The 18309-nt window shown below is 44.0% G+C and overlaps 1 protein-coding gene across 1 annotated transcript in view; it reads right to left on the bottom strand.

Moving 5' to 3' along the window:
* Positions 1–18309, bottom strand: part of LOC133111497 (talin-2-like) — a 141874-nt gene that overhangs the window by 75828 nt on the left and 47737 nt on the right. Inside the window, exons 3-4 of the mRNA XM_061221908.1 lie at positions 2139–2291; positions 127–224 (exon numbers count right to left, since the gene is read on the bottom strand). Of these exons, the coding sequence (XP_061077892.1) occupies positions 127–224; positions 2139–2274 (234 nt within the window). The 5' untranslated portion in view covers positions 2275–2291. The remainder of the gene's footprint in view (positions 1–126; positions 225–2138; positions 2292–18309) is intronic.

Raw genomic sequence — 18309 nt, 5'->3', positions numbered from 1 at the left:
TGACAGGAAATTATGGGATGTGTTAATGGGATGTTGTGCGCTGCTGTTGCCGTGGCTACAGCCAGAGAGGGGCCCATAAGACAGGTGGTCACAGAACCGGACTGTGATTATTATTTATTTTTTTACCCCATTCCGGAGCATGTAGTAATCCAGGGTTCTTCCCGACTCCAACCAGATTCCTTTCCTGGGATCGTCGTCCGAAAGGAAGAGCCCATAGTCTGAGGCTGAAACAGAATGAAGTGTTTGTTTTTTATTTTTCATTTACAGTATTTTATCTAATGAGGTAAGCGTCTGAGGAACAAAAACATTATGGTGACCGTGTTGTGCAATGCAATGCACTATAACCGGATGTTTTATATCAGTCATACCAGTAAAAACTTCCAAATTAGTCAGAATTTCAGAACTGTCAGTCAATAATGAACGCCTGCACTCCTTTTTGCACAACTTTCTGAATTCGTCATTTTCATCATTTTTATTCTTACAGTAACAACTTATTCTTTATATCATAAATGCATGCACACAGCATGCCATTATTAACAGATACACTTATTCATTCAGAGAAAAAAAGGAAAATGAATCATTCAAGCACAAAACATACCATTCATTCCTGCAGGAGAAGAGACCTTTTGTCTCCTAACATCCATTCGTAATGTCCACTTCCTGTCAGCTCAGTGAAAGAGCCATTACTTCCTTTCTACAAACTACGGTTGTAAATCAGAGCTAATGTATGCTATGGGTCAAAGTCGGATCTAATCAGACCTTGGTCAATGCGTAACTGTTTTGGATTTAAATACTTTTCTGTGCTCAATTGATCTGGTCTGGTGCAACTGAGCCAACCAAGAGGACCAGAAGGTGGGGTTTGCACTTTCCGGGAGTATTTCATAGGTTAAATACACCAGACTCAGACAGAGTAAACCATAGAAAAGTATTTGAATCCAAAACAATTACGTATTTAACCCAGGTCTGGATCGCATGTGGGACAAGTAAATCTGAAACTCCCAGAGGAGTCAAGAAGACCTGAAAAACAATTTGGGTTCAGAGAAAATAACACATCCGCAAGTGGGAGATTATATGAATTTCACAAAACAGGGAATGTCAGCCATTTTACTTCAGAGCATTTTGCAAACTTCAGTCAGAGAGGAGCTTCCTGGCGAGTGCAATTCTGATCTGTTCTGCTGGTGTGAGGCATCATTTTGCAGCTAGCGCAAATTTTGTGACTCCAGCCACTGTCAGGACTCAGAAATAGAATATATTTATACATATTTATATTTATATTGATATATTTTCCCTGGCTTTGTTATTAAAAGTAGGGGATATGAGAGAAAGTATTGAAGGAGATACAGAACTCTGACATCAATGTGACTACACAGATGAGCCTCTACTCTGAGGTTTCAATGTGGTTATATAAAAATACAAAGCAGATATACTTCAGAATAAATATACTGAGGCGTGTTACTACTGAGGATAAAGGGGGAAAGGCAATAGACTTGTAACAAATAACAGCTGCCCTTCGTCTATGAGAAAATGGATTTCAAATGCTCTGGTCTGTGCCTCACTGAAGCAAAAAAAAAAAAGAAAAAAGAAAAGAAAAAAATACTGAGGGTCCATCTTTAAAACTAATTTTTGGATTTGACATCCAGGGGAGGGGGGAGGGGAATCTCTGTCTTTTTTTCTTTCTTTCTTCTAGTCCCTCTCACACTCCATCTCTGTTTTTCACCCTCTTTTGCCATCCTCTCTCCACCTGTCTCAATTCCTCCTTTTCCCTGTTCTGTTTGTATCTCATATTCTTCCTCTGCATCCCCCCTGCTATTTTTCCCCACATCTTACACATTCTCGTCTCCTCCTCTCTCCATCTCTTTCCTCCCTCCCTCCCATACTCACTCTGTTGTTCTTTTGGTTTAGCTCACTCACCTGCACTCGCTGATGTACATACTCACGCAGTCACACTTACACATACACACACAACTGAAACACTCACACACAGACACATGCAAACACAGAAACATGCACTCTCACTCACATTCACACACTCTCACTCTCACACACTCACACACTCACACACTCACACACTCACACACTCACACACTCACACACACTCACACACTCACACACACTCACACACACTCACACACACTCACCCTGTCCAGTCTGTGCCTCCGGAACCCTCTCCCTGATGATCCGGCAGGCGTCGTAGACTGCAGTCGAGGGTTCGAACTGCATGGTCTTCACCACGTTGCACTGGCGCACACATATCTTCAGCGACAGGGCCACCATCTTGCTGACGTCTACACCTGCAGGAAGAGGGGGTAAAAAGACCAGAGAGCGATAATTACAGCCCCTGAACAACACTGGAGACCAGGGTGAGAAACAGGCTGTGTACTCTACAGTAAGACAAACACTCCATTTATCTCACTTGCTCAAATATCTCAGCTGCAATCTTGCAACCAATTTCAATGTATTACATAATTTTTCTACAAGCAGGTCTCGCTTTGAAAAGGTTCCTCTTTCAAGTGTAATGAGACTGGCTACCACCTTCTTCAAAAGCAGCAGCAGACCGATCTCCAAACGCTTTGCTATGCTCTGAACCGTGAAATAAACGCAACGGGATCTGGAAATGAATTCCTTGTCGGTGCTGCCCCATGCATCTAAACATGGGCCCTGAGCTTCATCTGTTGCAGCTGGTAGGGAGTGAAGCGCAGTCAACCCGTTTCAACCGAGCATAAACAATCAGTTGTTCAGATATCTCAAATCCCACCCCCTCCTCCGATGACTGCAGGTATTGGCCTTTAAAGGTTAAGACCGTGGAAAAACGCTCCTGTCTGTCAGCAGACAGGGAGCATTAGCCGGGACACTTGGCAGAAGGGCGATGGCAGAGGAGTAACATTTAAAGAGGGACAGCTGAGGACCCCACAATCGTTTACGGCGACCTGCAGGCTGCCCTGGATGCAAACATAAGGCCGGTTTCTTGCTTAGGCCTAAACAGCAGGATATTTATTATCTAATATGATTTCCTGCACATGAGGGTTACTGTAGCAGAGTTGCATGTGCATTCAACCAAAGCAAAGTTCATATTTCAGAACTGGTCAGAAGCCAGGTGTTCATTTTTTCAACTGCACGGTTGCAGAGACTCTTATTAGTAGTGCAGAGGTGATTTTGAGTTCCACACTTTTTTGACTGCATTCCGACTAGACCTGGGTCAATTACGTAATTGTTTTGGATTCAAATACTTTTCTACGCTTTGATGAGCTTGTCTGGTTTACTGGAACCTATGAAGTACTCTCAAAAAGTGCAAACCCCACCTTCTGGTCCTCTTGGTTGGCTCAGTTGCACCAGGCAAGAAAAGTTGCAGCAATTGTACTCAAGCACAGAAAAGCATACGTAAGCACAATTACGTATCTGACCCAGGTCTGATCCCTACCCTGTTATGGTTTGTGTGTGTTTACCATTTTTGTTTGAATCTGGGAGTATAAACAGTCTGAAGCTAATCCTGGCTTCGCGTACCAATGCCCCCCTGGCTCATTGGACAACCCAAAAGCGGTGACGAGGAGAGACCAGACATTTTTTCCCACATTCACACGCCATGTTCCCCTACCAACAAGCAGTTGCTGTCCCAGCAACACTTTCTTTTTTGACTCAACTAAAACGGGAGAACTTTCAGAAGTGTCCTGGTTTGAACCGCACGGTCAGAAGTACGCTCTTCAGAACCGTGTTCTCCAGGTTTCGTTGCCCGGGAGACCGTGAAGGCACCTTCAAAGAGCCGATCGTAAAGGCGGGCCGAGGGAGAGCGTCTTCATCGCCGGCGGCCGAGAGTTGGGCCTGCAACAGAAGGTCAGAGCCGCTACAAGGGGACGCATTAATTCCCAGGCTGTAGCTCGCCCGCTTACAGCAAACGCAATCTGTAATAAATGATTCACAGTCCCACAGGCGGCTCTCCAGCGAGAGAGCGGGATCATGACACTGCAGCCGCGTCCGCCATTATTACGCAAATCAGAGAATAACTTTGCATAATTTAACGCAGGGATACATGCAATTACAAAAAACGTAATTTAGACTACATTAGACAAAAGAGATGTCAGAACGGGGCATAACTAGGGATGCCAACCCTGGCAAGTCCACCCAATTAGAAGATCATTACCAAAACAGCATATTGGGCAGCGCCGCATTGTGTGATATCAATACAGCAGTGCCATAGCCACTTAGGGACTGTCCGTAATTTAGAGATTAGTATTCTGGTTTACTAAATGAAGATACGGCCTCCTGTTAACATGTTCTAACAACATACGGGCTCCTCAACTGACTTATGCTTGCAATTCAATATACATATAAGTTGCCCAATTTACCCTAAATGAAGGACCTATATACACTGTACATTAGGCGGTCTTACTGATGTCCCAGACAATCAATGCAGCAACTAATGTCCGCATCATCCTCAATACTGAACATTGGTCTGGGATCAGTAATTGCAACCACAATTAAAAATGCAGCCAATGTTGGTGCAAATGTGAATTCTGATCCAGGTTCAGTTTCTTAAGAGCGAAATGCATACAAAACATGGACACAAAGCTTGTTAAAAATAAAATTAAAATCTAGGTCCTATACCAGTGGTGCTCAACCTGTGAATTTGCACCTTGATTTGCTAATAAAGCCCATTTATGTTCCTGTCAATACAAGGAAGAAATGAATTACCCTGATGTAGTTCCACGCCTTCTCTCATTGACAGGACAATTATTTGCAAATTGGCCAACTAAATATGCAAAACAGGAAGCAGGTGGGGCAATTAAAGGGAAGCAGGTTGTTTGAAATGCCGAGCTAAGCTGGAGGGCCAAGGTTGGTGCTCTCATTCTACGTATTATCCACCGGCTTGGCCCATGTAAATGATGTCATCACTGTGAGCACCATATTTGAACACTGTGGGCAGCACTGTGGCTTGAGGCACACCACACAGAGCTCCAACCACCAGCCACTCTACACACAGTATACTGTACAAATTAATGATGGGTTGGATTTGTCACTTTAAGTAGCGAGAAAAGTCATGTATCCAAAGAGGTGGTGGCACACCGTGGAGCTTGTACATGACTTTAGATTAGCGTTTACCTAATTTAGACTACCTAGAAGTATAACTGAAATATAAGTAAATTGCATTTGCATGTAATTTTAATTACAAGCTTCACAAGAGAACACACTGTAACAGACCCAGACTAACTGCAAGAGGCAGCACACGAAAGACAGAGAAGCACCAGTAGCACTATATAATGGTTTCGGTATCCATTATAAATGAGAGATTTTATTGGTAGCTCTGTTGCCTTTAATCCTCTGTCAAAGGTATCGATGCCGCGGTTCTTCAGAGCGAGCTGCTCCTGAACAGGAGAAGAAAAGGACAGAGTCGGTTTTTGTATCGACTGATAATGCAAACCCTCCAGGGGATCGATGTATAATCTTCAGTCTAAGAAATCAGAACGGGGAAAAAAAAAAAATCACGAGGAGAATGAAACCAAATCATGTGTCTCTTCGTTTAGCACGCACGACAACGCCCAACCTGTACGCCACGCCACGTCATCCACGGCAAGGTCGGCTACACTGAAAGCATGATAGTGCAGAAACGCCTGGAAGGAGCGCTAATTTCACCACAACCCTCCGAGCTATTAACCCAAAGCTGAAAAACTGAAATCTAATGAGGGGATGAGAAAGTGGCCCCCTGTGGAATCAGCCTTTTTGCCGGCCAAAACTTGGCTTGGCGGACCCCGTGCGTTCGGCAGCCATCAGGAAGGCTGGTGCCCGCTGCGTCCCGCTGGACCTCGCTACGCCATTTCGCGCACAGATGTGCGGCCGCAATCAGCGCGGCGGAGCGCCAGGCTTCCTGCGGCTTCTACACAATACATGAGCAGGTAACAGACTCTGCTGGAAGCCTTTAGTCACAGTGCTCTAGTGCTGCATGTAGCGTACACACATGTACACACGTGCACACACATATACACCTATGCACTACGCATAGACAGGCACACACTCGCACACAAGCATACGCACAAACACGCGCACACACCCAGATATATAATGTAAGTGCTTAATCAGGACGGCTGTCAGTTGAAAGGTAGGAGTGGTTTTGTTTTACAGCCGTCCCCAGCAGGACTCTCATTAGCCACATTCAGCGGGAGAACTAAGTCATTTCAGCGGTTCTTTATCTGAACTCTGACACACTCAGAGCACAGACAGCAACCTGGGATCCAGACATGCCACTGCAAAAAATGTTTATCTTAATAAGTGTTTTTTCTCTCAAGTAGAAAATAGTAGCTTGTCTTAAGTTACTTTTCTTGCTTGACAAGTGAAATTGTCTTACCCCACTGGCAGATCTTGAAATGAGAAAAACTGTTTTACCTCATATCGTATCTTATGCAGCAAAAGAATAAATTAAATAAGATTTTAACTCTAAATATAAGGCAAAAATATGTGTTAGGATTGAATTTTTCATGACCGCATGTGGTAGATTTAAAGAGGCTCTTGTCCAGCAGATTGTACCATCTATGCAGGGATTTACAGTATAATGCACTTAAAAGGTTGAAATTATTCCCTCACATTGTAACTACAGCTGTTTATTTACAGGAGGTCACATGCTTTAAAGAACACTCACTGAATTCAAATTTGTGCAAAAATCACATGCATTCATGCTAAAAAAATTAAACAATCAAAGAATGTCCCTTGAAACGTCCATGTTCAAAATGAACAGGCCCATGCACTTGAACATGAGCTTTTCAGGTATGAAGGACCCGTGGGAACCTTGTGCTTGGGGACCGGAGGTTACCATGCTTCAAAGCCACCAGATTCCAGCTCTATAAATGTGCACGACAGTTGACAGGGCCAGCCAACCGTACATTAAGACACGCAGCTGACCCTTAACTCTGGACAGCCGCAATGTACAGAACGTGTACCACAGTGAATGTAACTCAGCCTTCTACAGGCAGAGATCAGCCTCAGTTTACAGAGAGCCAAACAGCATAACCAGAACATCTTAAGTACTTAGAACAGTTAAGAACAGCAAACATCAGACATAATTTCAGACGGCAGCACGTTAAGGAAAATGAAAGTGTATCTGTGTTTGAAATCAATGTCATTTACAGGCATTTACATTTTGTTAGGTCTTGGGACATTAAATGTATGAGCAGAAGCTAGTAAAACAGCAGGACTCCAACCTGGAACATCTGGGTTACGAGCTGAGATCCTTAACCAATCACCAATATAAACTGACTTCATTCTTTTATTTAATTCTACAAGGCATTCAGTGCTGTGGAGTGTCTGCATTACTTATGAGAGCACAGTGAAGAAGAAAACCATACTGCTTTTCTGTGAACTGAGCGTTCACTTGATCAGAGGCCATTCCTTGGGAAAACACACACACATGCACATATTCTCACACATATACACACACACATGCATGTTAGCCATTCATTGCATGCTAACGCCAAAGCTAATTACAGGGGCCACGTCAGACCTAGACCCTAAATTCGGCAACCCCATCCTTTCAGAGCAAATGAGTAGAACGTACAAGCCGCACTCACATCATCCTTCGATAACGATTGCCATAACCTTTCTAAATCGTTTCACGGCCTTTGCGGAATAAAGCTCTCCTTCGAGGAGCCGGGGACCCCGTCTCAGAGCTGATACCACAGCAGTGACCTGCAGCAGCAGGTGGTGCCGCCTGTCAGCACCCAGGCGAGTGTGAGGAGGCGCTAACGCTAAAGCACTCCACCGTAGACCCTCTCTTATTTTGAATACCTCACATTCTTCCCATTTCTCTCACATGTGGGGACACAAACAGTCATTATGGCTGTTCCTATACGGCACACACACACACACACACACACACTCCAAAAGCCTGTAATGTACACTTCACTGCTAATGTCAAAACTAATGCTAATTTTGGCAACCAATCCCTGGCACACCAAAGAGCTGAAGCTATACCCATAACACTAATTACAGTCAAAATAAATATTTTAGCATCATGTATAGTAATAAAAATTAGTGTATTAGCTCCATTATTATTGGCATCGGTGATGACTATAAATTTAACGCTGAGTAACGCTGATATAAAACAGAGGGCTTGTGAGGTACTGTAGATGATAATGGAGATATGATGTATCGATTCCAAGCCTCCCTTCTTCACTCCAAACCCCACAGGGGGACAAATCAGCGATTCTCTCTCTCCACTCTAACTGGCCGTTGGACAAGGTTAAATAGGAGAAAACAGCAGTATATTCGAGTCCGGGAGAGAGCCTGATGAGCATGACTCAGCATCCCCTTAAGAAGCTCTCAATCAAGCCCAGCAGGGCCTTCAAAAAATTACGACCGCGGCTTTCGAAAATGAGCTTTCTTTTTTAGCCTTATTGGTTGACTACAGTGGAGTAGCCCTCCAGGAAGACTGATGCTTTCAGCAAAATTACACTACTTCAAGATCGAAAACAGATTAGCGCGCCGGCTCACCGTCTTCTTGCTTTAGCCTGGGGCAAGAAAAAGAAAGAGATTAAATAAGAGTTAAGTAATCTCTGCGCAGGCTAATCCAAATCTGGGACAACGGTAGCATGTAAAACAGGATTTTACCATTACTAATACATACAGTAAAGTGACGGATTTTCACTTTGTTATCGAGACAAAGGCAGACAGAACTAAGCGGACCTGTAGCTGAAAAGTTTAAGATTTCGGTGTGTCATGGTGAGTGATTGAGAGAGCTGTGCAGGGCCGGCTGCATCCATTTCTCCGCCTCCGCGGAGAGAGCCTGCATTATTTACGCGTCTCCTCACTCACACCTAAATCCACCTGTCACCTCCAGTGCCTCCCTCCAGCCCTTATTGATTCAATTAGCAGCCCCCGCTACAGGAGGGACGCAGCCGCACACGGGTGTGCTTTTCCAACTACGCCTCCCAAGGTCACTCACACCCACCCCCACTCCCCAACACACACACACACACACACACACACACACAAAATGAGTGTCCCCTTCGGTTTCTATGTCCCCACTTTGTGGATGTGTAATGACACCATGGTCCCCAGTTAGATAGGTAGACAAGTGCACATCCACCCAAACACACACACTCAGAAAACAAATCAACAAATCAGCAAATGTACAAACATACAGTGGGGCAAGTACAAAGAGGCATGCTCATATGCATAGGCAAACTCATTCAACATACACAAACACATAATCAACCGCTTCCGTACAGATAAAAGCTAAAGTATTGGGACAGTGACACAATTTAGTGACACATTTTTGATCGTTTTGCCTCTGTACTCCAGCACATAGATTTATTTCAAATCCAATGTGCTGGAGTAGAGCACATACAAATTACGTCACTGTCCCAGGATCCGAGTGTGTGTCAGAGCGCCCTCTGGGGAAGTAATCGTGTGAACAGGTCACATGCGCTGTCCGACAGAGATAGCCCCAGGACTACACATTACTCTTCCCACTCTCCCCTCCTTTTTAGGCGGCACGGATGGTGCAGTGGGTAGCACTGCCGCCTCACAGCAAGGAGGTCCTGGGTTCGAATCCCCGTTGGCTGGGGCCTCTCTGTGCGGAGTTTGCATGTTCTCCCCGTGTCTGCGTGGGTTTCCTCCGGGTACTCCGGTTTCCTCCCACAGTCCAAAGACATGCACGTTAGGCTAATTGGAGAGTCTAAATTGCCCGTAGGTATGAGTGTGTGAGTGAATGGTGTGTGTGCCCTGCGATAGACTGGCGACCTGTCCAGGGTGTATTCCTGCCTTTCGCCCAATGTATGCTGGGATAGGCTCCAGCCCCCCTGCGGCCCTGATCAGGATAAGCGGGTTCAGATAATGGATGGATGGATCAATGTTTCCAATTCACACTCATGTGGCTGTGTGTCGTTGTGTGTTGGCTCTGTGTGACCCACGTTGCATCTCCTGCATCTTAGTAGTGCAGTGCCAAAAATTCACCCCACGTTTAATTTATGAAGCAATGATCCATCATTTAGGAAAGGAAAACTACAGCTTATTTATTAGAATGCGAAAATCCACATAGATTTTCTCCTTGGCAGAGGCCAGAGCGAGATGCGATATATGACCGGGTCAATCTGCTGGGAAGTTACAGGCATTGGGCTGGGTAAAGCAGCCACAAACCCACTGGAGATCAACAGAGCAGAGCCGGAATGGCAGCAGCGGTTGGATAGTCGATAAAGACATAACAAACACAGGCGAGCCCTGCATTAAAAGAGCAGAGCCTTCTTACGTGTGAGAGAGAGAGACACTGATTGGCCATCCCATGAAGGAAAAAACACTGGCTTTCTTAAAGCTACAGGTTCAAATGAATGCAAAAATAGATCAACAAAGAGAGCCCTTCACCCCTACTGCACAGTTCACAATGCATGCTCCAGTGAAAACAAATAGAGAGTACAGGCCACAAGTGACAGCGACACATTTTTTTTCTCTGTACTCCAGCAAACAAACAGTTGAAATAAAACAATGTGGTTGAAGTGCAGACTTTCATTTCAGGATTTTTACATTGTATTTGAAATAAAACAATGACGTTATGAAGTTAAAGTGCTGACTTTTCACTTTAATTTGAGGGTTGTTACATCCATATTGGGTGAACTGTGTAGGAATTACAGCCAATTGTCAATTTTCTTTTAGTCCCCAAAAATTGGGGGACTATGTATAAAAATTGCTACAATTCCTACACTGTTCACCCAAAATGGATTTAACTACCATCAAATTAAAGCTACTTTAACTTCAGCACATTAACTTCCTAGTTATATGTTTTATTTCAAATACAATGTGCTAGAATACAGAGCCAAAACAACAAAAATATGTGTCACCGTCCGATTACTGACTGCATGAACTACACTGTAAAATGAATAAGCCTAGCCAGGAGATGAAGATTTATGAATTTGCTTTAAAAAGCATGGGTAATATAGTGTGTCTATTATCGCAGTTGTGTGCATATAAAATCAAAGCAAATTCAAAGTAACAAGATATAAAGATATTTTGATTTAGTTTGCCACAGCAAAATCTGAAAAAAATTATAATCCATTTCTCATTTCTCCAATTTCATTCTTAATTGTAAACTGTCGCAATCATTTGGATCTTATTACATGCAAGTTGCAAATTTCTTCTGAATACCCAACTGATTGAAAAACAAAAATCGATCAAAGGGTGCCGGGATTTCTGGCGCCAACCTACAAAATGTAACTGCATTCCTGGAAAAAAAAAAAGAGCCATCGTTTATTCATTCCAGGAAGGAGTAACAGATTATTCTCAATCTATTTTACAGGAGCGGCAGCTGAATAGGAATCAGGAAGGGCGATACATCACTTTTAGGGGCGCTAAGCAAACGACACCGAGGTGACAGCCTTAATGCCAGCCACGGAAAATAAATGACATCACCTCTTGTGAAGTCGTATAAGATCATATTCTGCTTGACACGTGGCCTCCAAAACACATACATTCAGGTCTGTCAGGCTGGAGGTGCGCAAGATATGCAGAATATACAGAAGAAGAAAAAAATGCAGAATATACAGAAGAAGAAAAAATGCAGAATATACAGAGGTGCAAAGGAATTATATTGTCGATGTAAAAGGAATGGGATGTGAACACCTGCTGAAATGAACAACGCCATACTCATTTACTTTCTTACGTGCATCTTTCCAGCAGATGTTCCCATCTGGTGTGACATCCATCTTGGTGAAAACAACAACATTAGAGGAAAATCTTGTGAAAGGGAACCACAGAAGTCCATAGAAAGAGCTTTAACATTAATTACAAAGAGAACCACTTCTACTAGCCAAAGTTCCTTGAGATAACATTAAAACCTGCCAGTCGGGGAAGACAATGCAACTTTAAACACCAGGAGACGTGCATACGAACAGTACCCAGATAAGGGCTGTCATTCAGTTTTGGGAAAACAATGTCCTAATGTCCTGTTTTGGTGCCAGGGGTGGACACAGGATCAGACACAAGGTCCTTCCTGTCCAGGGTTGTCCTTGCTCGAAGGGTCTACCCCATTCCTTTCATGAAGGCTACAGGCCAGTGAACAGACCCCAAATTGATAAGAGGGCTTCGAATAATACTCCATTCATCACGGAGCGTCTTCCCGTTTCCTCCTATCCTGCCCATGGTCACGGAGTCTCGGTGCCAGCGCCGGGAGGACCGGGGTTGGCCCGCGCGGTTGGCCTTCCGTCCAGGAAGCGCGGCCCAGAAACTACCCTTTGTGAAAGGCTTCGGTCAGGACACCTGGAACCTCTCGCAGAGCGGCACGACGACCAGCTCCTACAGAGATAAGTTACCCTTTGGCATGGCTATGGAAACATCAGCGGGCTTCTGAATCCAATCTCATGGAACACCCAGAACGAGTAACGGGTGAAACCCAGCTTTTCATTATGTGGAAAAATGTTTTAAAACGTGAAGAGGGCAGGGTTTTCCGACTGAGATATGTCAGTCAGAGTGGGAATGATTGACAAGTTGATCGCAGTCAATCATTTGGTAATGTAAAAACGATTTACTCACGAGCAGAACTCAGTGAAAGATTCTTATCTTACAGACACACAACATTTAAATGAACTTAATTCATTCATTCAATAAAAAGGCACTATTGATCAATCTGTCATGTACTGTAGGCCACTCATTTCGAAATGGGATTTTGGATCCATTAGCCAAATATGCTAATACAGAGGAACCTACAGTACAGAGATTTGAATGACCTTACAGTACTTAACTGTACTTATATAAAACATAACATAATAACCGATATTCCTTTAAAAGTAGAAAGTCTCACAGTCTCACAGAATCTCACAAAAGAGCATCTAGTGTGACTGAAATTGGAAAAACTGAAAAGGAAATATTATCATGGAACAATTCCAATATACTGTAAGGGTGAGATTACCTCCTGATGCACACTGCAGTTCTTGAGGCAGTATGTGTCTGTCCTGTTAGGTTATCTGAGGAAAATGTCATACGAGTACAATGCCACAGACTGAACCCGATTGAACCTAGTGTTATGATGCCTATACATAGCTGCATTTCACGCACAACATAAACGGGTATATCATTTGGATTCCTCATTAATGACCATTTTGTGGCATGTGGCATATTCAATTAAGCGGCAGACATTATAAGTGTGTATTCACATCGATTATTTCATTACAACCATTGCAGGAGCACTTGAGTGGGCAAAATGGTGTTGCAGCAAATGGCGAAGATCAGAAGCAATTTCCCTTTGCATTATGGGAGGGGCTGCACAGGAAGTGCACAATCGAGCCAATTTGCAAATTTACATGCTGCGGGGGAGGTGTATACACACTTGGGTAAACACAAAAACACGCAAATGATGACAGGCACACGCATTCATGCGTATATGCACTGACGTACACATGCACACACACATAAATGGACACACACATACCGACACACACCAAAATCGACACACACAAGGACACCAACAGACACCAGCACATATGAATGGAAACACATACATGCACACACACACACAAAGCGGTGAAGGATGAGGTGGTTCTCTTGTCACGCATCACCGGTCAGTTTTAAGCATCACACTCATTTCCGAATGTAATGGACAGTACCACAGCGAGGAAGTGTGGAGAGCTTCACTGGTCTGGAGGACCGTGGTGGTGAGGAAGAACAGAAGGTATAACAGGCCCTAACTAACAGTGGATGGGGGAGGGGGCTTCACAAGAAAAGCTAATAAGACCTGGATCCAAAACACTAACTCTTTGGATGCTGATAATCCTGCAGATGGTTCATCATTTTCAACTAAACGTTGGCAAAAAATTCCTAAAATGTGCAATCACAGGAAAGAGTTTTGATTTGAATGCTGGTGAAACCACACGTTAATTAGTATTTTAAAATGATATTTTGCTATTGGCAGGGAATTTGCTGATGTGTAAAAGGCATAAGTATTTTGAATCATTGTTTTACCTTGAAATGTAACGTGTGTGTGCATATATGCAGCATCTACAAGAGTCCAGTGTCCCAAACACAGGGGAGATACAAAAAAAGCAATGCCAGGCACCGCAAATCCACTTCCTTTCCTGTTCTAATGACACCCCAGACACTGAAATGTCAGTCAGCCAATTAACGATGTTAGTATTTGTGAAGTAATTTGGCCAAGGATCCTTCTGCAGCTATACAGGAGTGGTACAGTCAGGGTCATTAATGGCCCATGACTCCTTCCATCCCATAATACCCTGCAACTTGAATCACGGTCCTCGAGGGCTGAGAACTGCTGGTTTTCCACCACCCCCCCCCCCCTAACTGGGAGTCAGGCGTGAAGACGGTCTGTCTAATCAGCAACACTAACTGTTCAGTTATTTTACTGGGGGAGACATCATCTCTGACAGTAAGAGCAGTCGTCTGGCAGTCGGAGGGTTGCCGGTCCGACACCCGCCCTGTTTGAATCCAAAAGCATTACGTAATTGACCCTGGTCTGGTGCTAACTCCGGGGGAGACACGGATCCTCCGAACCCGAGACCTTCACCCCTGCACACTCGGCCCCGAGCTCCACTTCCTGACACTAATTATCAATCCTCTCCCCCTCCGCTGGGCTCGGCTGGGGGGAAAAAATGTATCACCGTCCAGGTCGCTCCAAAAATACCCGGCAAAGTAGAACGTCCTCCATCAGAGCTCGGCAGGCTCCTCGGAGAGGCAATAAATAGATTGCACTTTTTATTCCCGGCCCGATCCACGGGAACTGATGCAGGAAGCGCTTCACTTCCTCCCCATCCCCTGTTCCAGTTCCCTGTGCTGAATTTCACAGACCCACACTCTCGGAAATAAAGGTACGAAGAGTGACTAAAAAGGTACAAATGGTTGTCACTTGGGTTGGTATCTCATAGGTACATAGAATTGAACCACATTACTGTAAAAGTGGATATTACTGTATTTTCAGGGTACATTTGGGAAATTTGATATCCGAAGAGCAAGAATGTCCCTCAACTGTCACTTTATTTCTGAGAGTGCAGGTAACACAAAACGTTCTTGCAATGTTGCTGCCATGTAATAATAATAATAATAATAATAATTTGTTATTTAGCTGACGCTTTTATCTGAAGAGACTTACAATTTATTGGACTAAGCAGGGGACAATCCCCCCTGGAGCAATGTGGGGTTAAGGGCCTTGCTCAAGGGCTCAACAGCTGTGCAGATCTTATCATGGCTACACCTTGAACCACCAACCTTCCGCATCCGAGTCATGTACCTTAGCCACAGACTGCCCATGTAGTGGCAATGTTATTACAGTACACTGACAAAACTTTGTGAGTTCCAGTTTGTGAGAATTTTTTATGTTAGCTGGGAAATTCCAATTCAAACCCCCAAGTCCTCTCTGTACAGCCCTGAGTAAAACCAGCATTCATTCAAACAAACTTTAGTATACACTAAGGATTTTCATTTTTTCTCAAAAAGTCATTAGGACTAAAAAAAATCAGCTTTTCTGATTGTGGTAAAGAATAACCCCCTTAGGATCTCCATTGTATTACTGTCTAATCTGGAGACTTAAAGTGGATTGGGACGTTAATCGAGTTTTCTGCTTTCCTATGATGTCATAAGAAAAAGCTTAAAGGCCTCAGGATGCAGGATACTGCTCACACAGGCACAGGCTCTGGTGTACTAAACCAAATATAATACATATTTTACAATAAAATAGTTGTATAAATGTTGTATAACTGTTTAATGAAACTCTGGTATAATTGTGCAACAGATAAAATACCATCTGATGTATTTGAAGATGGAATATGGCAGCTTTGAGCCAAGAATGGCCAAAGAACTTGGTTTGTCCATTCGGCTGGGTGTTATTATTTAGTTCTGTGTGATGACAGAGGACTGTACCCCACAACCCTGTCTACTACATTAGCCAAAGTACTGTACCCCCAAATCCTGTCTACTGATTTAAAAACAACAATCCCCCACATACACACACACATACACACATACACACACACACACACACAGGATGGGAAGGCCCCCTCTTCTCCGCAGCTCTGTAACTAATTAGAGTCACATGCAAGTCGTTAGGAGGACCCTTCTAGCATGTACAGCTTTCCATCTCCCCCGTCCCCATCTGCCCCCTTCCCCAAAACGTACAGTACACAGTCCTGTCCCCGTTTCTTAGTGCAGAGAAATTATCTATTTTAAAAACATGCAGTGTGATATTAAATATGTTTTTCAGATCATTAAAAAGGAAATACTTTTCAAGAGGAGAAAACAGTTCTGCAGAATGAGCATCAACATTCCTGTCAGGGCTGGTACACCAATTTGCACAAGGCTTAGAAAACACAAACAAACACAAAATGAACAAATGCATTCCACTGCTGCAAACCAACTGTATTCCACTGCTTTAACCTATTGTATCTCTCCTGACTCTCTCTGTGCAAAGACAATGAATAACCCAGTTCAATTCTGGTCAAATCACCGGGGGACTTCTACCTTACAATGGCACACATCTATCTGGACCAGTAATCATTTCACTCCAGAAATGATTTTGGGTATGTCGTGCTGTTCTGGTATATTGTTCCGGACAAACAAAATAAAATAATTTCACAGGTGCACTTTAACCTGGAAATGGAACGGTAGGCCCACACACCCCAGCAAAAAAACTGCCCTGACACACGACTACAACTGTACCCACAATCCTGTCTACTGCCCTGATGTATGACTGTACCACAACCCTGTCAACTGTCAACACAAGACTACAACCCACAACCCTGTCTACTGCCCTGATACCACTGCACCCACAACCCTGTCTACTGCCCTGATACCACTGCACCCACAACGCTGTCTTCTGCCCTGACACAAGACTACAACCCACAACCCTGTCTACTGCCCTGATACCACTGCACCCACAACCCTGTCTACTGCCCTGACACAACTGCACACACAACCGTCTACTGCTCAGATACCACTGCACCCACAAGCCTGTCTACTGCCCTGACACACAACTGTACCCCACAACCGTGTATACTGCTCTGATGTATGACTGTACCCCACAACCCTGTATACTGCTCAGATGTATGACTGTACCCCACAACCCCGTCTACTGCCCTGACACACGACTGTAGCCCACAACCCTGTCTACTGCTCTGGCCCACGACTGAATCCAGATCATCTACCCTGATCTAACCCAAATCCTGTCCAGAGCCCTGACATCTGTTTTACACCGTGTGCTTGTCCTTGACATCAGCTTCAAAACACCTTCTACATCCTGCCACACTCTTTTACACTATTCTCTCAGTTCTGGTGCAGCGATGCAGGGGCGGAGAAGATCAAAGCCTGATCCGCCCACCCGCAGGCTCTCAAACCAACACCGCTGGGGGTCTCCGTGCAACGGGCGGCGTCCATCAGGACAAATTGAAGGCCCGTGTGGGAGCAGTCTGGTGATTATGGAGTGCACAAACACAGCAGCATTTTGACATTACAAGGCCTCTCATTCTGTACAGCAGGAAGTCCTTCATGGTCAAGGTTCTTAAAGGACTAATATCAGAATAGATTTATTGTTCCTTGCAATTTACAAGAGGATTTTCTGAAAGATAAGGAAGTGGATTCATATGATGAAACAAGCTTTTTGTTTGTGAATCTAGCCTTTTACAGTATGTGCAAATAAAACAAAACTGTTGCTAATCTAGAAAGCTGTGTCTTTCCTGCCCATTTAGTGAAACATATTTGGATTAGATAGCCTGAAGTAAGTTTTAAATAAAATAATTTCTAATTAGTTTGTGCTATCAACTCTCAACATCAAAAATATTTTGTAAACTTTCCTGTAAAACTACGCACTTAGCCTATCACAAAAACTCACACACACATAGCCACACACTCACACACACTCCTCTAAGTTCTCCTAGGTTATCATAGAGAGAACAGACTAGGAGTCAGATGACACAAAATGTTCTCTATAACACAACCCACACACTGCAGCGTCGACACACTTCACAGCCCCAGCAGGGATCGTCTAACCCAGGGGTGGAAATAACGCTGCCCAGGCATATCAGTCCCTTACCAGAATGGACATGAACATGGACACAAAGCAAGAGTGCACTAACCTGCTTATGATGAGGCCTGCATGCACTAAAACTGCTATCGCAGAAAGAGTGCTTTTTCATCTCCGCAATACTTAAACACATCAGATGGCCTGGGTACCAATGGAACAACAAATCAGACCATCATCAAGTGAAAAATGTTAGAGGAAGGAAGATGGCAATCTGAACTATCAGCTCTTATTCCGCTTTAGCCTAACTGTACAAGAGGCTGGGAAGTACCTTGAGCCTGCATAGTTACGCAATACCACTGTTCCTGTCTGAGTAAACCAGT

The sequence above is a fragment of the Conger conger genome, chromosome 15, assembly GCF_963514075.1.
Source record: "Conger conger chromosome 15, fConCon1.1, whole genome shotgun sequence".
In the NCBI taxonomy this organism is placed as follows: Eukaryota; Metazoa; Chordata; class Actinopteri; order Anguilliformes; family Congridae; genus Conger; species Conger conger.
The sequence above is the reverse complement of the archived record's forward strand: the minus strand, read 5'-3'. Positions and strand labels throughout refer to the sequence as shown.